General features: G+C 44.8%; 1 protein-coding gene across 1 annotated transcript in view; it reads right to left on the bottom strand.

Annotated features, from left to right (window-relative positions):
- Nucleotides 1–15,993, bottom strand: part of LOC129386600 (uncharacterized) — a 75,536-nt gene that overhangs the window by 38,158 nt on the left and 21,385 nt on the right. The window contains exons 2-3 of the mRNA XM_055074680.2: nt 10,311–10,697; nt 5,258–5,554 (exon numbers count right to left, since the gene is read on the bottom strand). Coding sequence (XP_054930655.2) covers nt 5,258–5,554; nt 10,311–10,691 — 678 coding nt within the window. The 5' untranslated portion in view covers nt 10,692–10,697. The remainder of the gene's footprint in view (nt 1–5,257; nt 5,555–10,310; nt 10,698–15,993) is intronic.

Below are 15,993 nucleotides of genomic sequence, written 5' to 3'. Positions count from 1 at the left end.
TCCAGCCCCACCCTACCGATTCAGCTCGCACTGGCCGACAGGGGCCAGGAGCTGCTGGGAACATAAGGGTCCCGTAACTAGGGAACCGCCCCGTCTGGTGCCTTCGTGCACCACCGATTTATTTTGGGCCTAATAAATGTTGATTCTTCATCCCTGCTCGGTCGTGATGGAAGTGGACCACCCCGCACGTCTGCCGGCGACTGCGGCGTCAACGGCGGCCACCTCCAGGAAGCGGGTCGGTAAACAGGGCGACAGCGAGGACACCAATGTTTAGTCTCTCAGCAGTGAGGACCCTTCCGATGACGACTTCCAGCTTGTGTTCCTTCTCTTCGCAGAGCGAAGAGAAGGAACACCACGACGTCTTCATCGTCATGCAGGCAAACAGTAAGGCACACGGAGAGGCTGGACGCGAATACCATCGTATTTGCGCCCGTGCTTGCCACCGTCAGCACGAAGCTACTTAACAGGAAATCCTTCGCCTTGTATTTCAGCGACTGGATGAACACGGCCTGGTTCTTAAGCCCAGAAATCAATTTTCGGAGCTGATGTCTTGTATTTTCTCGGCCATGGCATTTCACCCCAAGGCATGAAGCCACTGGAATTATGGTTGCGGGCAATCGCGGACTTAACCTGTCCAACCTCTTTCCTAAAGTTGCGCGAGTTTCTGGGGCTCAAATTTTGACAGGCGCTTTCTACCATCCTGTGCACAAGATCCTCCGCCGCTTACCAACCAGCTGCGTCGCGAATCCAAAGCAGCGGCTGTCTTCCACTGGTCCTCAAAGTACGGACACTCCTTCGAGGAAGCCGAAACGCGGTTGAGGACTGCAGTGTTGCGGATTCATCCGTTGCCCGACGCGCCAACTCGTCTTACTGTAGACGTGTAAACCACGGCCGTGAGTGCTGTACTGCAGCAGAACGATGGCACAGACTGGAGGCCGTTGGACTTCTGAAAGTGCCTCAAACGTACACAAGCTCGCTACAGCACCTTCGGAATGGGAGGTATTGGCCTTTTGTTGCGCTGTCAAGCATTTCCTTTTTTTCTTCAAGAATGCAGCTTTTACATGCTGACCGAGCACAAGTCGTTAACTTTCGTTTTCAAGAACAATATTTTCTTGCACTCAAAACGTGAGCTTCAGCAACTTTCCTTTGTCTCCAAGCTTTCTACGGGCATCCGTCATCGCGATTCTCTTTTCTCGTACAATGAACTTACTAAGCACTTTTACTTGGCTCTGAGGATCTACCCCCTCCAAGAACGTAAACTCAATAGGCCTCAGGCTCTAACACTAAGCCTCCTACAGACGGGGCATTCTTAAACCCCCTACTTCTTCACAGGATTTATTCCGAAATTCAAACAACAAATGCATGTGCAATATGCAATGACTTAGCGAGCTTAGGTCACATGCCCTGGCGGTGTCCCTCGTTACACGGCGGTGAAAGCAACACTTCCCGCTGGGATGCAGTTCTACGCAGGCCCAACCTCGAAGAAGAGATATGGACTATCCAACGGGCCCGCGACGCGGCGGAGTGGCTCGGCCTCTCTGTACCGAAGTGGGAGCGGCCCGTTGCGCACTAACGCGCGCCCTAAAAGTCCAAAAAAGTTCATCCATCCAACCATTCATCCATCCATGCGCCATATCTCTGGGACCGAAAATCCGGCAGCTGACGCACTGTCGCGGATCGGAGCTGTGGCTGCTGACCCTGTGGATTCCCAAGCTGTAGCTTCCGCCCAACAAGACACCGAGATGCACCAATTGCGGGAAAAAGGCTCGTCGCTCCATCTAGCGGAGGTTCCGCTTCCCCACACAACACTGGTCACGTGCGACACATCACAGGCAGCTCCTCAACCGTTCGCGCTCCAACACTTTCGACGCCCAATATTCTATTCACTGCACCAGCTAAGCCATCCCGGCATCAGAGCTGCACAGAGGCTTATCACCGACCGCTTTGTCTAGCCAGGGGACAAGAAAGATCTTCGAAGCTGAGCAAGAAGCTGCCAAGCTTGTCAAGCGGTGAAAGTGACTCAGCACATGTGTTCAGCGGTGCAACCGTGTCGACCACCAGAGAGCCGTTTCAATCACGCGTATTTGTAGTTGGTGGGGAATCGTCCCCCTTGTCAAGGTTTCAGGACCTCCTCACGTCTGGCGACCGCTACTGAAGGTGGCCTGAGGAGACGCCTCTACAAGATATCACGGTCGAAACAGTGGCGGAAGCATTTGTTGCTACGTGGGTGTCACTCTACGGTTGTACTTTGCGAATAACTACTGAGTGACGTTGACAATTCCAAAGATCGCTTTTTTATTCCCTGCAATTTCAAAGATCGCTTTTTTATTCCCTGGCAATTCCAAAGATCGCTTTTTTATTCCCGCCGCCATCATAACACCACGGCTTACCAAGCACATAGCAACGGCATGGTCGAGCGTCTCCACCAAAAATGAAGGCGTCATCCCTAATAATACTGGGGCTGCGAACAACAATCAAGGACGACCTTGAAGTCAGCGTAGACGAGTTGCTGTACGGGCCAGCAATCCGCGTACCACGCCAGTTTTTCGACGCCCAGCAAGGCACTCAGCCAGCAGCCGTGCAGCACTTTGACTGCATTCCTAGCTCGACCAGCTTTGATCTACAACCCCACGTATTGCCCGCGGGCAGCCTGTGTTTAGTTTCCTGACAATGCACACAACAACGTACGTCTCTCGGTGGCGCGACTCTATCAAGCCACCATTGACTCGTTCTTATGAGGCCCCTTCGTGTGCTTTCGCGTTCAGAGGAAACCTTAAAGATTGACGCAGGCGGCAAAGAGACAGTGTCGTGCGACCGCATGAAACCAGCTTATCTTGAACATTGACTCTTCATTACTTTCGCCATCAAAACATAAGCCTCCGACATTGTAGGAGGGTGGGAGGGGGGGGGTCCCTTGTAGCAACCGGCTGTCCGCATACGTTGCCCACGCTTGTGGGAAATCCTGTCACCTAGCCTTGCCTTTACCTTGGTGTCATTGTGACCTGCTATTTCTCGGAAGTGTGGTGGCGGCCATAGTGGGGTGCAACCACAGCCACTCGGCAAAGCTGCTTTTCCTTTTGAATAAAGCCAGTCGACTCTCCGTTCTCAACCTGTCAAAACGTGTATTTCTTGGCTGCGCTAATCCGCGAAATTCGCCATCTTGCATATATCTACGAATTCACTACTGATATTTGTCATACCAGCGGTGCCGATAATCCTGTTGCTGGCGCTCTGTCACGGTTCCACATAAATACAAGCCAAGTACATCGACTGCCAACACTCCGGACTACCAATGATTCTCTGTAACTTAAAGATATCTTACTGCCTGGCTGCAACGCCACAGCAATATGCGACATGTCTACGTGTCATCTTCGACCGTACGTTTCACAACAATTTCGGTAGCAAGTTTTTGACGCACTACACTTCTCATCGCACCCGGGAGTACGTGCCATCCAACGTCTCGTCACTTCCCGCAATCTGTGGCAGCGTATGAACGCTGACGTCCATTGTTGGGCTCGGGCATGCACACAGTGCCAGCGCGCCAAAGTCAGTCGACACATTATGAACGCGCCTGGTCATTTTCCACCACCAGACGTTCGTTTCGGCCACGTTCACATTGGTATTGTTGGTCCGCTATCACCGTCCTCGAACCAACGATACATACTGACTTGTATCGACGGTTTCTCACGCTGGCCTGAAGCAATGCCAATTTCTTACGTTACTGCAGAGTGTGTAGCCCAGGCCATCTTAAATGCCTGGATTTCTCGTTACGGCGTACCACACGCCATAACGACAGACAGAGGAGGACAATATGACTCGTCCCTATTTCAAGCTCTCTCCCGTCTTCTGGTTGCAACGCACGTACGAACGACATCTTATTACCCATGTTACAATGGCATGGTAGAACGCTTCCACCGTTAAGTGAAAGCAGCACTTCCTGCCCATGACTCCATGATTCAATGGACAGAGCGCCCTCCTTTATTTCTACTAGGCCTTCGCACAGCACTGAAGGAGATGTGTAGTGTTTCTCAGCAGAACTGGTTTTCCGCCCGACACTTCGCGTACACTGAGTTCTTTGCTCAGGAACCGTCATCTACTGACCGACAATCTTACTCCGGCCGCCTTCGAATTACACATGTCACTGTTACACCACCGCCGCTTCGTAACGACCGCAGAAATGTTTACATGAGCACATCTTTGCTTCGTAGACGTCATGTATTTACGAGTCACGACTATTTACAACTCTTTACGAAGGTCCCTTCAAAGTCCTGAAGCGTGATGCCAAGTTTTTTACAGTTCTTGCCTGCGGACGTGAGGAGACAATTTCGATCGACCGCTTGAAGCCAGCTCAGGCAGACACTGGCAATGCCATCTCCAAAACATAAACTGCTCAAGGGCAGTGCCTTCATCGCTAGGGGGGGGGAGGGGGGAGGGAGCCTTAACATCAACGCAGTGGCGTGATAAATAAATGGCAATTCTTTGTGGGGCTTCTGTACCTACATGTCCTTAAATGGGTTGCTTGATAGAGCTGGGTAAATGGTGTCCAAGTTGTGAAACACACACAAGTTTCTTATGCGCCATGGCAAGGCTGCCATCCACACATCACTGAGTGTGCATCACTTCCTGACAAAAATGGTATGACAGCCCTGCCTTACCTCACTCCTTAAAATCGCCCTAACTTGCCCCTTGCGACAGTTTATCTCAAAGGCAAGCGAAAGCTTAACCATAAAGCGTTTTCTAAGTCGGTAAAAAAATAATCAGAACTCAATAAGTACTCAGGGTAAGCGAACTTCAAGAGACGCTGAAAAGTTTTGAAAACAATACAGTGGGGCAAGGAAATGACGTGTGGTATGTTCACTTCAACAGAGGATATATGTTATAGAATGGTCCCAAAATATAAAAATAAATTATTTCTCATTACTGATTAGTCGCTCATCAATCAATTTTAACTTATATTTCAGCTATAGTTATAGTTGATGCAACTTATTCTATCCAGCTTTGTGCCAATACTTAAGTAGCTAGCTGTTTATGCACAAAATGATAATTTATGCATGGTTCGCAGCAATGCAATTTAAAGAGTTTCTTCGAGCGCATGACAATGTTTTTTTATTTTATGGTACCTACAGTGTTTCCTGCACGTTTTCTCAACTGAAGGCACACAGAAAATATAGCCACTTTGCAAATACGACCTTATCAATTTACCACTGTGTATGTGCGAAGCAAAGAAAAAAAAAGCCATTGTGCTTTGAATATTTACCTCGGTGTTTAGGCGAACCCCTAGGACCTCAAGAGACTTGAGGGTCGTGGTTTTCTTCAGTCCTTCCATGAAATTGCCCAACGTAGTGCTGGCGCTTGCGTCAATCTCAAGCAACTGCAGCGACAGGTCAACTAGTTGCGACAGCAGCAGTCGATCGATAGCAGCGAAGACTTTAGCGGTGTCATTGGCGCTGAACGAGCACCGTCTCAGGTGGAGGGAGCTCACTGAACTCAGTGAACCCAGTGCGTCGCACAGAATAGGTTCATGAAAATATTGTCTCCGTGGCGGTAGCACAAACTGCGAAGTAATTGATCCTCATAAGCAACATTAACAAAGGAACGCTCAAAAGGAAATTGAGCAGAGTGACAGAAACAATATTTGCAACATCCTAATTTTATAGGGCATGAGGGTAGCTTGGAGCAGTCGGGTGCCAATGGACATGGGTAGCCTGTTTTAAGGTATAAAGAAGCTATTTGCCAAACATTCATGCACTGGAGTAGTTTATAAACACATGTCTTAAAATAAACACGCTGATTTGCGTACATTACTCTTATTCCTTGCTGACCAGCCGCTTCCGCTTTATGCTCAAGGAGCACAATTCTATCACAGTAAAAAATATACCAAAAATAAGTTCTAATAGACTAGACGAATAAATTGAGCAAAAATGACATAACAACAGTGTCTGAAAATTAGTGCATTTGACATTAGTTTAATGATAATTCAACCACCACCACCCACAACAAAAAAGGCTGGGCAAAAAGGAAGGACAAGTCGGAGAAAAAAATAACCCACTCAGAATCTTAGCCGTTGTGCTGCGTAGTATATAATGAAATATAATGCAACTTGACAAAAATTCCAATGTAACATTTGTCAGGTCTGGTTGAATATTGCCGGTTGAGTAATGTAAAAAAATAATATTTTATGTGGTCCGTACAAAACACGCCATTCGTATCAGCCAAATTGTCCTGTGGTTAAATGAGGTTATTATAAGACGCGTGTGGGAGTTATATACTCGAAAGGTTTTACTTCTGCTCCTAAAAGGGAGTAAAGTGAGCTATTCTAATCGCTCTCAAAATATGAAATATCAAAAGCACGTCGCAACCAGCAATATAGAGACATGTGCGTAATAACAATGCATTACTGAAGAAAAAGAAGGTGGTTTCCCAGAGTTCAGGCAACTGTCAACATCTGACGTCGAAGATTCCGGAGGACCGCAAGGAATTGTTAACAAAAATTCAGATTTTATTGGGTGAACTAGCACTGTGAAAACACGGCTAAAGGAACAACGTTAACAGCGAACGTGGTAGGCATTTGTCGAAAAGCCGATATTGCACATTACACCAATACCGTTCAGTCACGCATAGTGCGCTGGTTATATCAGAGGAAAGCAGTTAACCTGTCATAAGGGACAACTACACAGAGCCCCATGTCCCCAATACTAGGGAAAATCAATTTAGGCGAATATTTTCTCTCGGCAGTACAGAATGCAGTACAGTCTTGGAGCTCGCCGTGTAGTTCGCAACACTCCTGCTTAGGGCATAATTTACACTGTGCTAATGACCGAATTAACTAAGGTTCGTTGCAGGACCAATCGGTCTGCTAAGTGATGGGGTAAGAAACTAGAGCCAGAAAAAAAACAATGACCAATATAAATTAGCTAATATATACATCGTCGTCGATGTCATCATCATCAGCGTATTATTATGTCGACTGCAGTACGAAGGCCTCTTCCTGCAATCTCCAATTGCCGCTGTCCTGCGATAGCCCATTGCAACTTGTGCGTGGAAATTTCCTAATTTCATCATCCCACCAAGTTTTCTGGCATCCTCGACTGCGCTGCCCTTCCCTTGACGCCCATTCGGTAATTTTAATGGGCCACCGGTTATCTATCCTAAGAATAATATGGCCTGCCGAGTTGCATAATATAATGTCAACTCATAATGTCATAACTTTCTCATAATGTCAACTAGAATACCTGCTATGTCCGTTGGCTCTCTAATCCACACCGCTATTTTCCTGTCCATAAACGTTACGCCTAACATTCTAGTCCCATCCCTTTTTGCTCGGTCCTTGTCCTTTTTTGTTAACCTCCATGTTTCTGCCCCATATGTTAACAGCAGTAGAATGCAACGATTGTACAATTTTCAACTACAGTGGTAAGCTCACAGTTAGGATTTGGTAGGGCCTGTTGTATGCACATCAACCCATATTCATTGTTTTTTAGGTTTCCTCCTCAATGATCAGGTCGCCCTGAGAATAATTGACGTAGATAAACGTATTTCTGTACAGAATCTTGACACTGAATGGTGATTCTGAATTCTTGTTCCCTTGCCAGGCAAGAAAACATCATTTTTTTCTTCTGCATAATAACCTGTACTATCAAAACTGTATTACTGATCAAAACTGATCAACAATGCGAAAATAAGTGACATCCGAAACTATAACGTGAGAAACACTGAAGAAGCCGTAAAAAATTAACGCAGCCTGAAATCAGCGAGAAAGAAGTTTGGCATAGGATTAACCGAGCGGTATGCACTAAATGAAAAGCAGGGTAATATCATAGGCAATCTCGAAGATATAGTAAAAGCAGCGGAAGAATTCTATACTGACCTGTACAGTACCCAGAGGAGTCAGAATACCTTAATTACAAACAGTAATGAAAATGATACACAAACTCCTCCTATAACTAGCGATGAGGTCAGAAGGGCCCTACAAGACATGAAACCAGGAAGAGCGGCAGGAGAAGATGCAATAACAGTCGATTTAATAAAAGGTAGAGGAGACATAAGGCTTGGAAAACTGGCGGCTCTTTATATGAAGTGTCTATCGACTGCAAGGGTCCCAGAAAACTGGAAGAATGCAAACATTATACTAATCCACAAAAAGGGAAACGTTAAAGAATTGAAAAATTATAGGCCCGTTAGCTTACTTCCAGTATTATATGAAATATTTACTAAAATAATCTCCAATACAATAAGAGCAACACTAGAATTTAGTCAACCAAGGGAACAGGCTGGCTTCAGGAAGAAATATTCTACAATGGATGACATCCATGTCATCAATCAGGTTATCGAGAAATCCGCAGAATACAATAAGCCTCTTTATATGGATTTCATAGATTAAGAAAAGGTATTTGATTCAGTAGAGGTACCAGCAGTCATAGAGGCATTATATAATCAAGGAGTGCAGGACGCTTACGCAAATACTATGGAAAACATCTACAGAGGTTTTACAGCTTACAGCTACCTTCACTCTACATAAGAAAAGCAGGAAGATACCTATAAAGAAAGGGGTCAGACAGGGAGACACAATCTCTCCAATACTATTCACTGCGTGCTTAGAAGTATTCAACCTATTAAACTGGGAACGCTTAGGAGTAAAGTTCGACGGCGAATATCTCAGCAACCTTCGGTTTTCCGATGACATTGTTCTATTCAGCAACAATGCAGACGAGTTACAAGTGAGTGACGATCTTTACAGAGAGATTGTAAGAGTGGGGTTGAAGATTAATATGCAGAAGACAAAGACAATGATCAATAGCCGGGCAAAGGAACAAGAGCTCAGGATCACCAGTCGGCCTCTAGAGTCTGTGAAGGAGTACGTTTACCTAGGTTAATTAATCACAGGGAACCCCGATCATGTGAAGGAAATTCAGAGAAGAATAAAAATGGGTTGGATCGCATACAGCAGGCATTACCAGCTCCTGACTGGAACCTTACCATTATCATTGAAAAGGAAGGTGTACAATCAGTACATTTTACCAGTGTTGACATATGGGGTAGAGACTTGGAGAGGGAAAAAGAAGCTTGAGAACACGTTAAGCACCGCGCCAAATGCGATGGAACTAAGATTGCTAGGCGCAACGTCAAGAGACAGAAAGAGGGCGGTTTGAATCAATGAGCAAACGGGTATAGACGATATCCTAATTGACATCAAGAGGAAAAAATAGAGCTGGGCAGGTCATGTAAGGCGCCGGTTAGATAACCGTTGGACCATTAAGGTTACAGAATGGGTACCAGGAGAAGGAAAGCGCAATCTAGGACGACAAAAGACTAGGTGGAGCGATGAAATTAGGAAATTCGCGGGCGCTAGTTGGAATCGGTTGGCGCAGGACAGGGGTAATTGGAGATCGCAGGGAGAGGCCTTCGTCCTGCAGTGGACACAAAACAGGCTGATGATGATGATAAGTATTACTTTATCTGCTTTAGTTATCTATTTTGTATGATATTTCATACAAAACACGCACCATAAATTTCCATGCGATGAAGGCACGTGCGCGAATTAACCATGTCGAGCCCAAGAAGTTCCTTGTGTGTCCTAGAAATTCCTTAGAAGCATCTCACTAACATTTCCTGTAAGATATGTATGTTCCGGAAAGGGTCTTGTTTTAGTGTGAAGTGTTCCTGATCCCACACTGGAAGCACGTTTTGTTCACGTTAACGTTCAATTACCACGTTACAGCTAGAAATGCTCCAATATTCGGCAAGAACAATTAATGCTGCTAAAGAATTCTAGCGCTTCAAAATATTGTAGACATTTTATTTTTTAATGTATTCTCCACGCCCTTTTAAACGGGGCAGTCTCAGCTGGAAGTGCTCAGTGCCTTTGACTTTGCAATCAATAATAGAATCGTGCAATATCTATTCATTCAAGTTTTCTCTCTAAAAGATGTTTGAGTTTTGCAACTACATTACTGCAACTAGGAAACTGAAAACTATGGACGGTCGCTCTATCTGTACCTTGACGGCTTCTTTTTTTGTAACCTTTCTTCAGAAAGCACCAAATATTTTGTAGTCAATTACATCTTAGAAACATTTTCAACTATTCTTATATACATCAAAAATTGCATACTTGATTACTTATAGCTTACGTTCGAAATATCAATTAGACATACAAAATACATCAGCATTTACCTAAACCTACAGCAGATAGTAGCGTAAAGGCTATTAAAAATTGCACCTTGCGGAGATGTTAATGCGAGTAAATTCGCTTACATTGATACGGGAGCAGGAAGCTCTATTATGCTTGTTACGTTTAGACTCTTCATACACACCTCGAGTCGTTTAACGCACCGATGTTGAGTGAGGAGGCAGTGAAGAAAGATGACAGCCGCCCGCATCTTTTCTTGTTGGTCCATGCCCAGCGGAAGGTCTTCGCTAACACGCACTGCCACTTTTCCAAATTCGACCTCGGTAATTTCAACCGCTATTACATGTAGCAGCTCATTAAATACTAGTAGGACATCCAGCAGGGAGCACATCGTGTTAGTGCTAGCTGTGCAAGCTATAGGAAGCGGGAACACAGTGCGGGTGTAGGTCGTTTGCGCCCTCAGTAGCTCTGCAGCAAGTAGAGCTGTATCCGGCAAATCTGGGCATATACGTTTAATCCGTGTAGCGTATTCCAGGGCAGCATCCGTAGTTGTAAGGGGCTCCATGCTGTCCTGCGAAAATTCCCAACGACATGGGCATTTGGAGGGTTTCATAAATAAGTGTATTGTTCGGGTATTGGTATAAATGAAATCAGTGATACATGACATAAACACAATTGACTGCGAGGGTGCTTCTGAGCCGAGTGAGGTCATAGCAGAATTTTGCAAGTCTGACTGCGAAGCCATGTTCGTTTGACGTGCAAGCAGAGAGAGCAATAGAGAAAGGAAGATTGAAATGCAGCGACGTTAGCCAGTGCATAGACCGGCTGGCTTTTAGTTAAGGGAGGCTGGTACTTTTTACAATTTTCTTGGTCCTGATGGAGCATGCACACCTAGGGATTGCTGTTTGAAATGGGATATTATACCAGGCAACACCGTATTCTTACTCGCTACAAGAAAAGGAAAGCAGTTAATGCACATGCCTTTAGCACTCAAAAACACCGCAAAGCTATTTGCAGAGATTTGTAGAGCATATCTCTGCACATTTTTCCTTGCAGGTGGCAAAAACGGGTCTATACCGGGAGCTCAATGACAGGTACCTATCGCAAAAGAACTAAGAATATTTGATAAAAATGACATTCAGATATCGAATTGAATATTAAGCATTTTATTATTTAAAACAAAGTGTGATGTGGACTTTGCGTGGAGTTCCGTTGACAAAAAATAACACTAGAATACGCGATAGATTCATGCATTTATTACCGCTCAGAACAGGACGCCTGATTAACTGAGGAGCACCTAAATGAGAAACAAGTGATTTTTGTAATTAACCATGCTTGGGCATAATCATTCCGCATAGCCCTCGTTGCACTGGCCTCTCTCGCCCGAGGCTCCCATAAGCGTTGCTATTCCATACATTCTAAAAGAAACTAACATCTGATGAATTGGAATAGGGGATTATGGAATAAAATACGAGTAAAATGGGGAGGAGTATTTCATTATTGTTGAAAATATCAAGTTTTATGCACACCATGACCTGAAAGTGTGAACACAGGTCACAGCATCTTGCTCGACCAGTACGCTTTTCATAGCTTGCAAGTGGTGCCGGAAAATGGGATGAATGTGGCGTTTTCTGGCACAAGGGCCAAGTATAGCGAAAGAGCGCCATTCCAGCGTCACTGAGTTCGCAGCGAAGTGATCAATTGCGGGAGGTAAATGTGACTTGGCTCTAAAGGGGCCTAAAACACAGTCGCTGTAAAGTACCTAAAATATATACATGTAAAAAATTGTGGCAGTGGCTGATGAGGTAATTTGGACACGAAAATACATTGTGAAAGAATGGTGACACACTGAAATGTGTCAAAGGAAGCCTTTGTAAGCATTACTGCCTAAAGAGAACCCTTAGAATGCAAGGGCCTGGATGCATGTGGTATAAATAACTACTAATGCAGCGGCATCCTCTGGAAAGAGGACGCGCTACGAACTTATTGCGCTAAAAACATGTAATGCCGCATCGTTCAAGAAATGTAGAACTGGCGCGCTATAACGTAAAGCTATTCCAAATTTTTCTATTCCAATTCTGCAATCTGCCCTGCACGATTGCTAAAAAGATTTCCGCCCCCCCCCTTCACCTTTTGTCACTCGACGTCATGAAAACCGCGATAGGCCCTTATCTGATATGACGTGTACACACTGATTAGTATGATTAGACAAAAAAAAATATAATTATTCTTGATGATAAAGTGTCTTACCAACTCGAGGGCCGCGACATGCTACGGCACACGATGCTGGCGTTCCGTCGTGGTTTGACACTTTTTTGCCATTAGCCCTCTACTAGGGGACTAAAGTTTTCGGGCTGCGCCTACTTCACCTGTCCGTCGTGCGACATCACAAAACCGCGAGCACTCACCGCGTCGAAGCGAGATGTACGCGTTAATGATGCACTAATACGCCGAACAAAACTCATTTTTTTTTCTGAATAGCTGCAGAATACCCCGTCTCGAAAGGAATAGAAGATGGCCGCCCGGTGTCGTTCAGGCATTGGCTCTTCGCATCTGCCGGAGAGAATTTATTTATTTGCATATAATAAAACTTTTTGCTTGACCGTATAACATAATGGAGCCTTTCGGCACGTATACGACATCGCACGGCCAACCATTCGTTGCTGAGGACCTGTTTTAGCGGCATTCTTGGCTTTCCGTTACACTCCGCTGTGATTTTCCGCCAGCCACCACAAGCTTAGCAAAGGCAAGCGGACCAATCGCAGAAGCCGGCAGCATGCTCTTCATTCGGTTATCTACTTTCACTGCGCTGCCTCGGCCCCATGGATGCTCTCTCCACTTGAGCGCTCTATGTAGGCAATGTTATTCGTTTTTAAAGCAAACAAAAGTCATCTCTAAGAAGAAAGAGGGCGTTTGATTGGGCTGTTTAGACAACGCTGCGGGTGACCGCCCCAATGCTCGCGTCGGCGGTTACGCAAATCTGGCGTCAGCAGATTGGAAAAGAAAGCAAGTGGGATAGTTTTGCGTTATAGGGCCCCTGCTTTGGTGTATAAAACAATTCTGGTGCAAGAAACATTACCCGATGAAGAGGGATGTGCCGCCGGTTTGCTAGAAGAGTGTTTTTTTCTCTCTCAGATTATGCTTCCCGACGCTCCAGCAGGGTGTAGAGGACGGTCAGCCATTTGTCACATCTACCACGAGCTGCAGGTTCACCACGAGTCAGCAAAAAAGTGTGGGTACAGTATGTGTGTCCTATTCGGGGACTACAGAATGGAACAGTAGTTCGTGGATTTTGTTTTGAAAAGGCAGAAACCAAAATGTGGCTTAATTAGGTGAACCTTATTTGTTTCAGCGTCCCACAAGCGCTGCCTGTGGCTTCTCAGTTTATTTCGTAGGAATAGCTTGAGATACAAGGCAGGGACACCAGTGGTAGGATTGATAGGTTGTGATGCAATAGATGTGGCGATTTGGTAAGCTACGCGTAGCATAATACCCTCGATGCCCCCATGCCTAGGTTCCTAGCATATAGTCGAATGCTGCTGAGACATACATTGTGCACAGAAAGCAATAAAGCTCGATAAGTGCAGGATTTCTGCGTTCATGCAGCAGTGCTGGGCGGCATCGAAGATACATGTATCTTAGGTACTTCTTAGATACTCCTTGAGTATCTTGTATTTGTATCATGATACCTTTAGCAAGACGTGTATCAGTATCTGTATTTGCGATGCATGAAAGAGATGTATCGTCTATCTTAAGATACAAGATATTGCTATCGCTACATTAACGTGCGAAACTATAAGCTTTGGCTGAAGTTTCTCAAACTGATACTGCGGCCACTAAGCCACCTGAATTTCCACCTGTTCGCTGACCTTATCAGCAAAGTCGACAACACTTCATGATTAAATGTCAGAGCTATTAGTACTGCAACCTGTATTGTATTTCTGCATATTCACTCTGATTGTGCGATACGGAATCGATACAAATCACCATCCGAGCTATAAGTGACAGCAGTGTGAATAGCAGCGGTATACTGCGATCCTTTGTGCCATTACAGTGCTTATAAAACGTTTTTGGGCTACTCAAGTTTTCTCGTAGAAGAATAATCCTAAAAGGATTGCACGTTAATGAATATGTCACCAACGAAAGCTTCACGACAGCAGATAATTAGAATGTGAAAGTTCATTGCAGCTTCATGTGCTCTTTGTATACAAGATGCGTCACAAAAAATGCCGCTACCAGCGTTGTCTCTGTTGTACACCTGTCCAGTGATCCGGTATTGCGTAAACGGCAATGCGTCTATGGACAAGGTAAAACTACCTAGGTATTCACTCCATCGTGCGGAGGCTTCTTACAGACTTTCTTGTAGTTAAGTGGTGATCCTCTGGCTGTTTGGCAAGCAGAGCAGCTACTCCCATGAATTACAAATGCGACAAGCAAAAACCGCTGACAGTGCAGCGTATAAAGAGGTTTTGTGCTAAGCAAGTAAAGAAGCCAGGCTAAATTGTTTCGGAATGAAAATACTATAGTTTGAGCAAAAAAAAAAAAACAAAAAGCTTTGAGATACTAACAAACATTTCATTCAAATGAAACCGGGTTGGTCGGAGTTGAGAATTTTTCAAGCAAACATTTCTTCTGCATACGCATTTTCTGCTACATCATATAGATTTAAAATAATACATTTGCGAATGCATCTAAGCAGCTTAAGATACAAATCGAAAGTATCGCATCGGATACAATAATCGCGGTAGTGGCTTGTAACTGTATCGCTAATAGTTGCTGCCCGAGTATCTTCTATCGTATCATGACACCATTGCAAAGTATCTTTGCAAGCACTGTCATGCAGTGACATTAAGACTTTTACGATGCTTAGAGTCTGTAAAGATAATTCTTTTTTGGAGTTTTATTTTTCTCGTATGTTTTACAGCCGGAAATGGTGCATAGGTCTCAGCAGTAAAGATACGTCCTTCCGGGTGCAAGACATCGTATTCCGACAAGGATGCACGGATTGTTGCACAAAATAAGCCAGCATGTGATCTGAAAGCGTCGCTGTTAACTTTTATGCACGAGTACTATGAAGTTCTAAATAAATGCATGTGAATATGTGGCTCTTGAGCATGTTCGGTGACCTCTGCGAACGATTTATCGCCTCCTATGAGCTTTCACTGCCAATGCGGCAATGCTTTCACTGGGAACATCAGATTATGCTCAGGAATTGAACTCCCATTTCCTCACCAAGTTTTCTTACATGCAAAAAGAATGGTTAGCTGCATGGTGGTCGATTATTAAACAGCGTTGCACATGTCGCATCGTTGATGGTTACATAAGAGAGATGGTCGCGGTTCGCGTTCCCTTTCTGAAAGTACATGAAACTTGAGTAGGACCTCTGAAGATGAAGCGACCCCTCATTAGCTTCAACGTAAAGACTCTCCACAGGGCTTGTCCTGAAGGCACCGGTCGCCAGGCAGATACTTAGGTGATGTACAGGATTCAGTACTTTTAAGGCGATAGGAGTAGCCGATTGGTATCCTATGGTAGTGTTATCTAGGCAAGTCGGTATGAAGCTTTCGGAAAGGTTCATGATGCACTTCCTCTCGCTACTCCACGCTGTGAAAAACAATTTAAAAAATCTTCATAGTTATAAGCATTTGTTTTTGAGGTAACTTAGGTGTGAAAGAAAGTAAATGTTTTGTCCAAAATGATGCCTAAAAATTTGTGCTCTTTGTTTAGAGGTAAGTTCTGGCCATGCAGCTCAATATGGGTGCCTTGGACTAGGCCTCTTTCTCTCAAGAAAAAGGACGCAGGAGCTTTCCAGGGATTTAGCTCAAATCTGTTCTACTCTGCCCATCTGAATACTTTGTTCAGGACAG

The sequence above is a fragment of the Dermacentor andersoni genome, chromosome 4 (assembly GCF_023375885.2).
Source record: "Dermacentor andersoni chromosome 4, qqDerAnde1_hic_scaffold, whole genome shotgun sequence".
Taxonomy (NCBI): domain Eukaryota; kingdom Metazoa; phylum Arthropoda; class Arachnida; order Ixodida; family Ixodidae; genus Dermacentor; species Dermacentor andersoni.
This window is presented reverse-complemented; position numbering and strand designations above follow the sequence as displayed.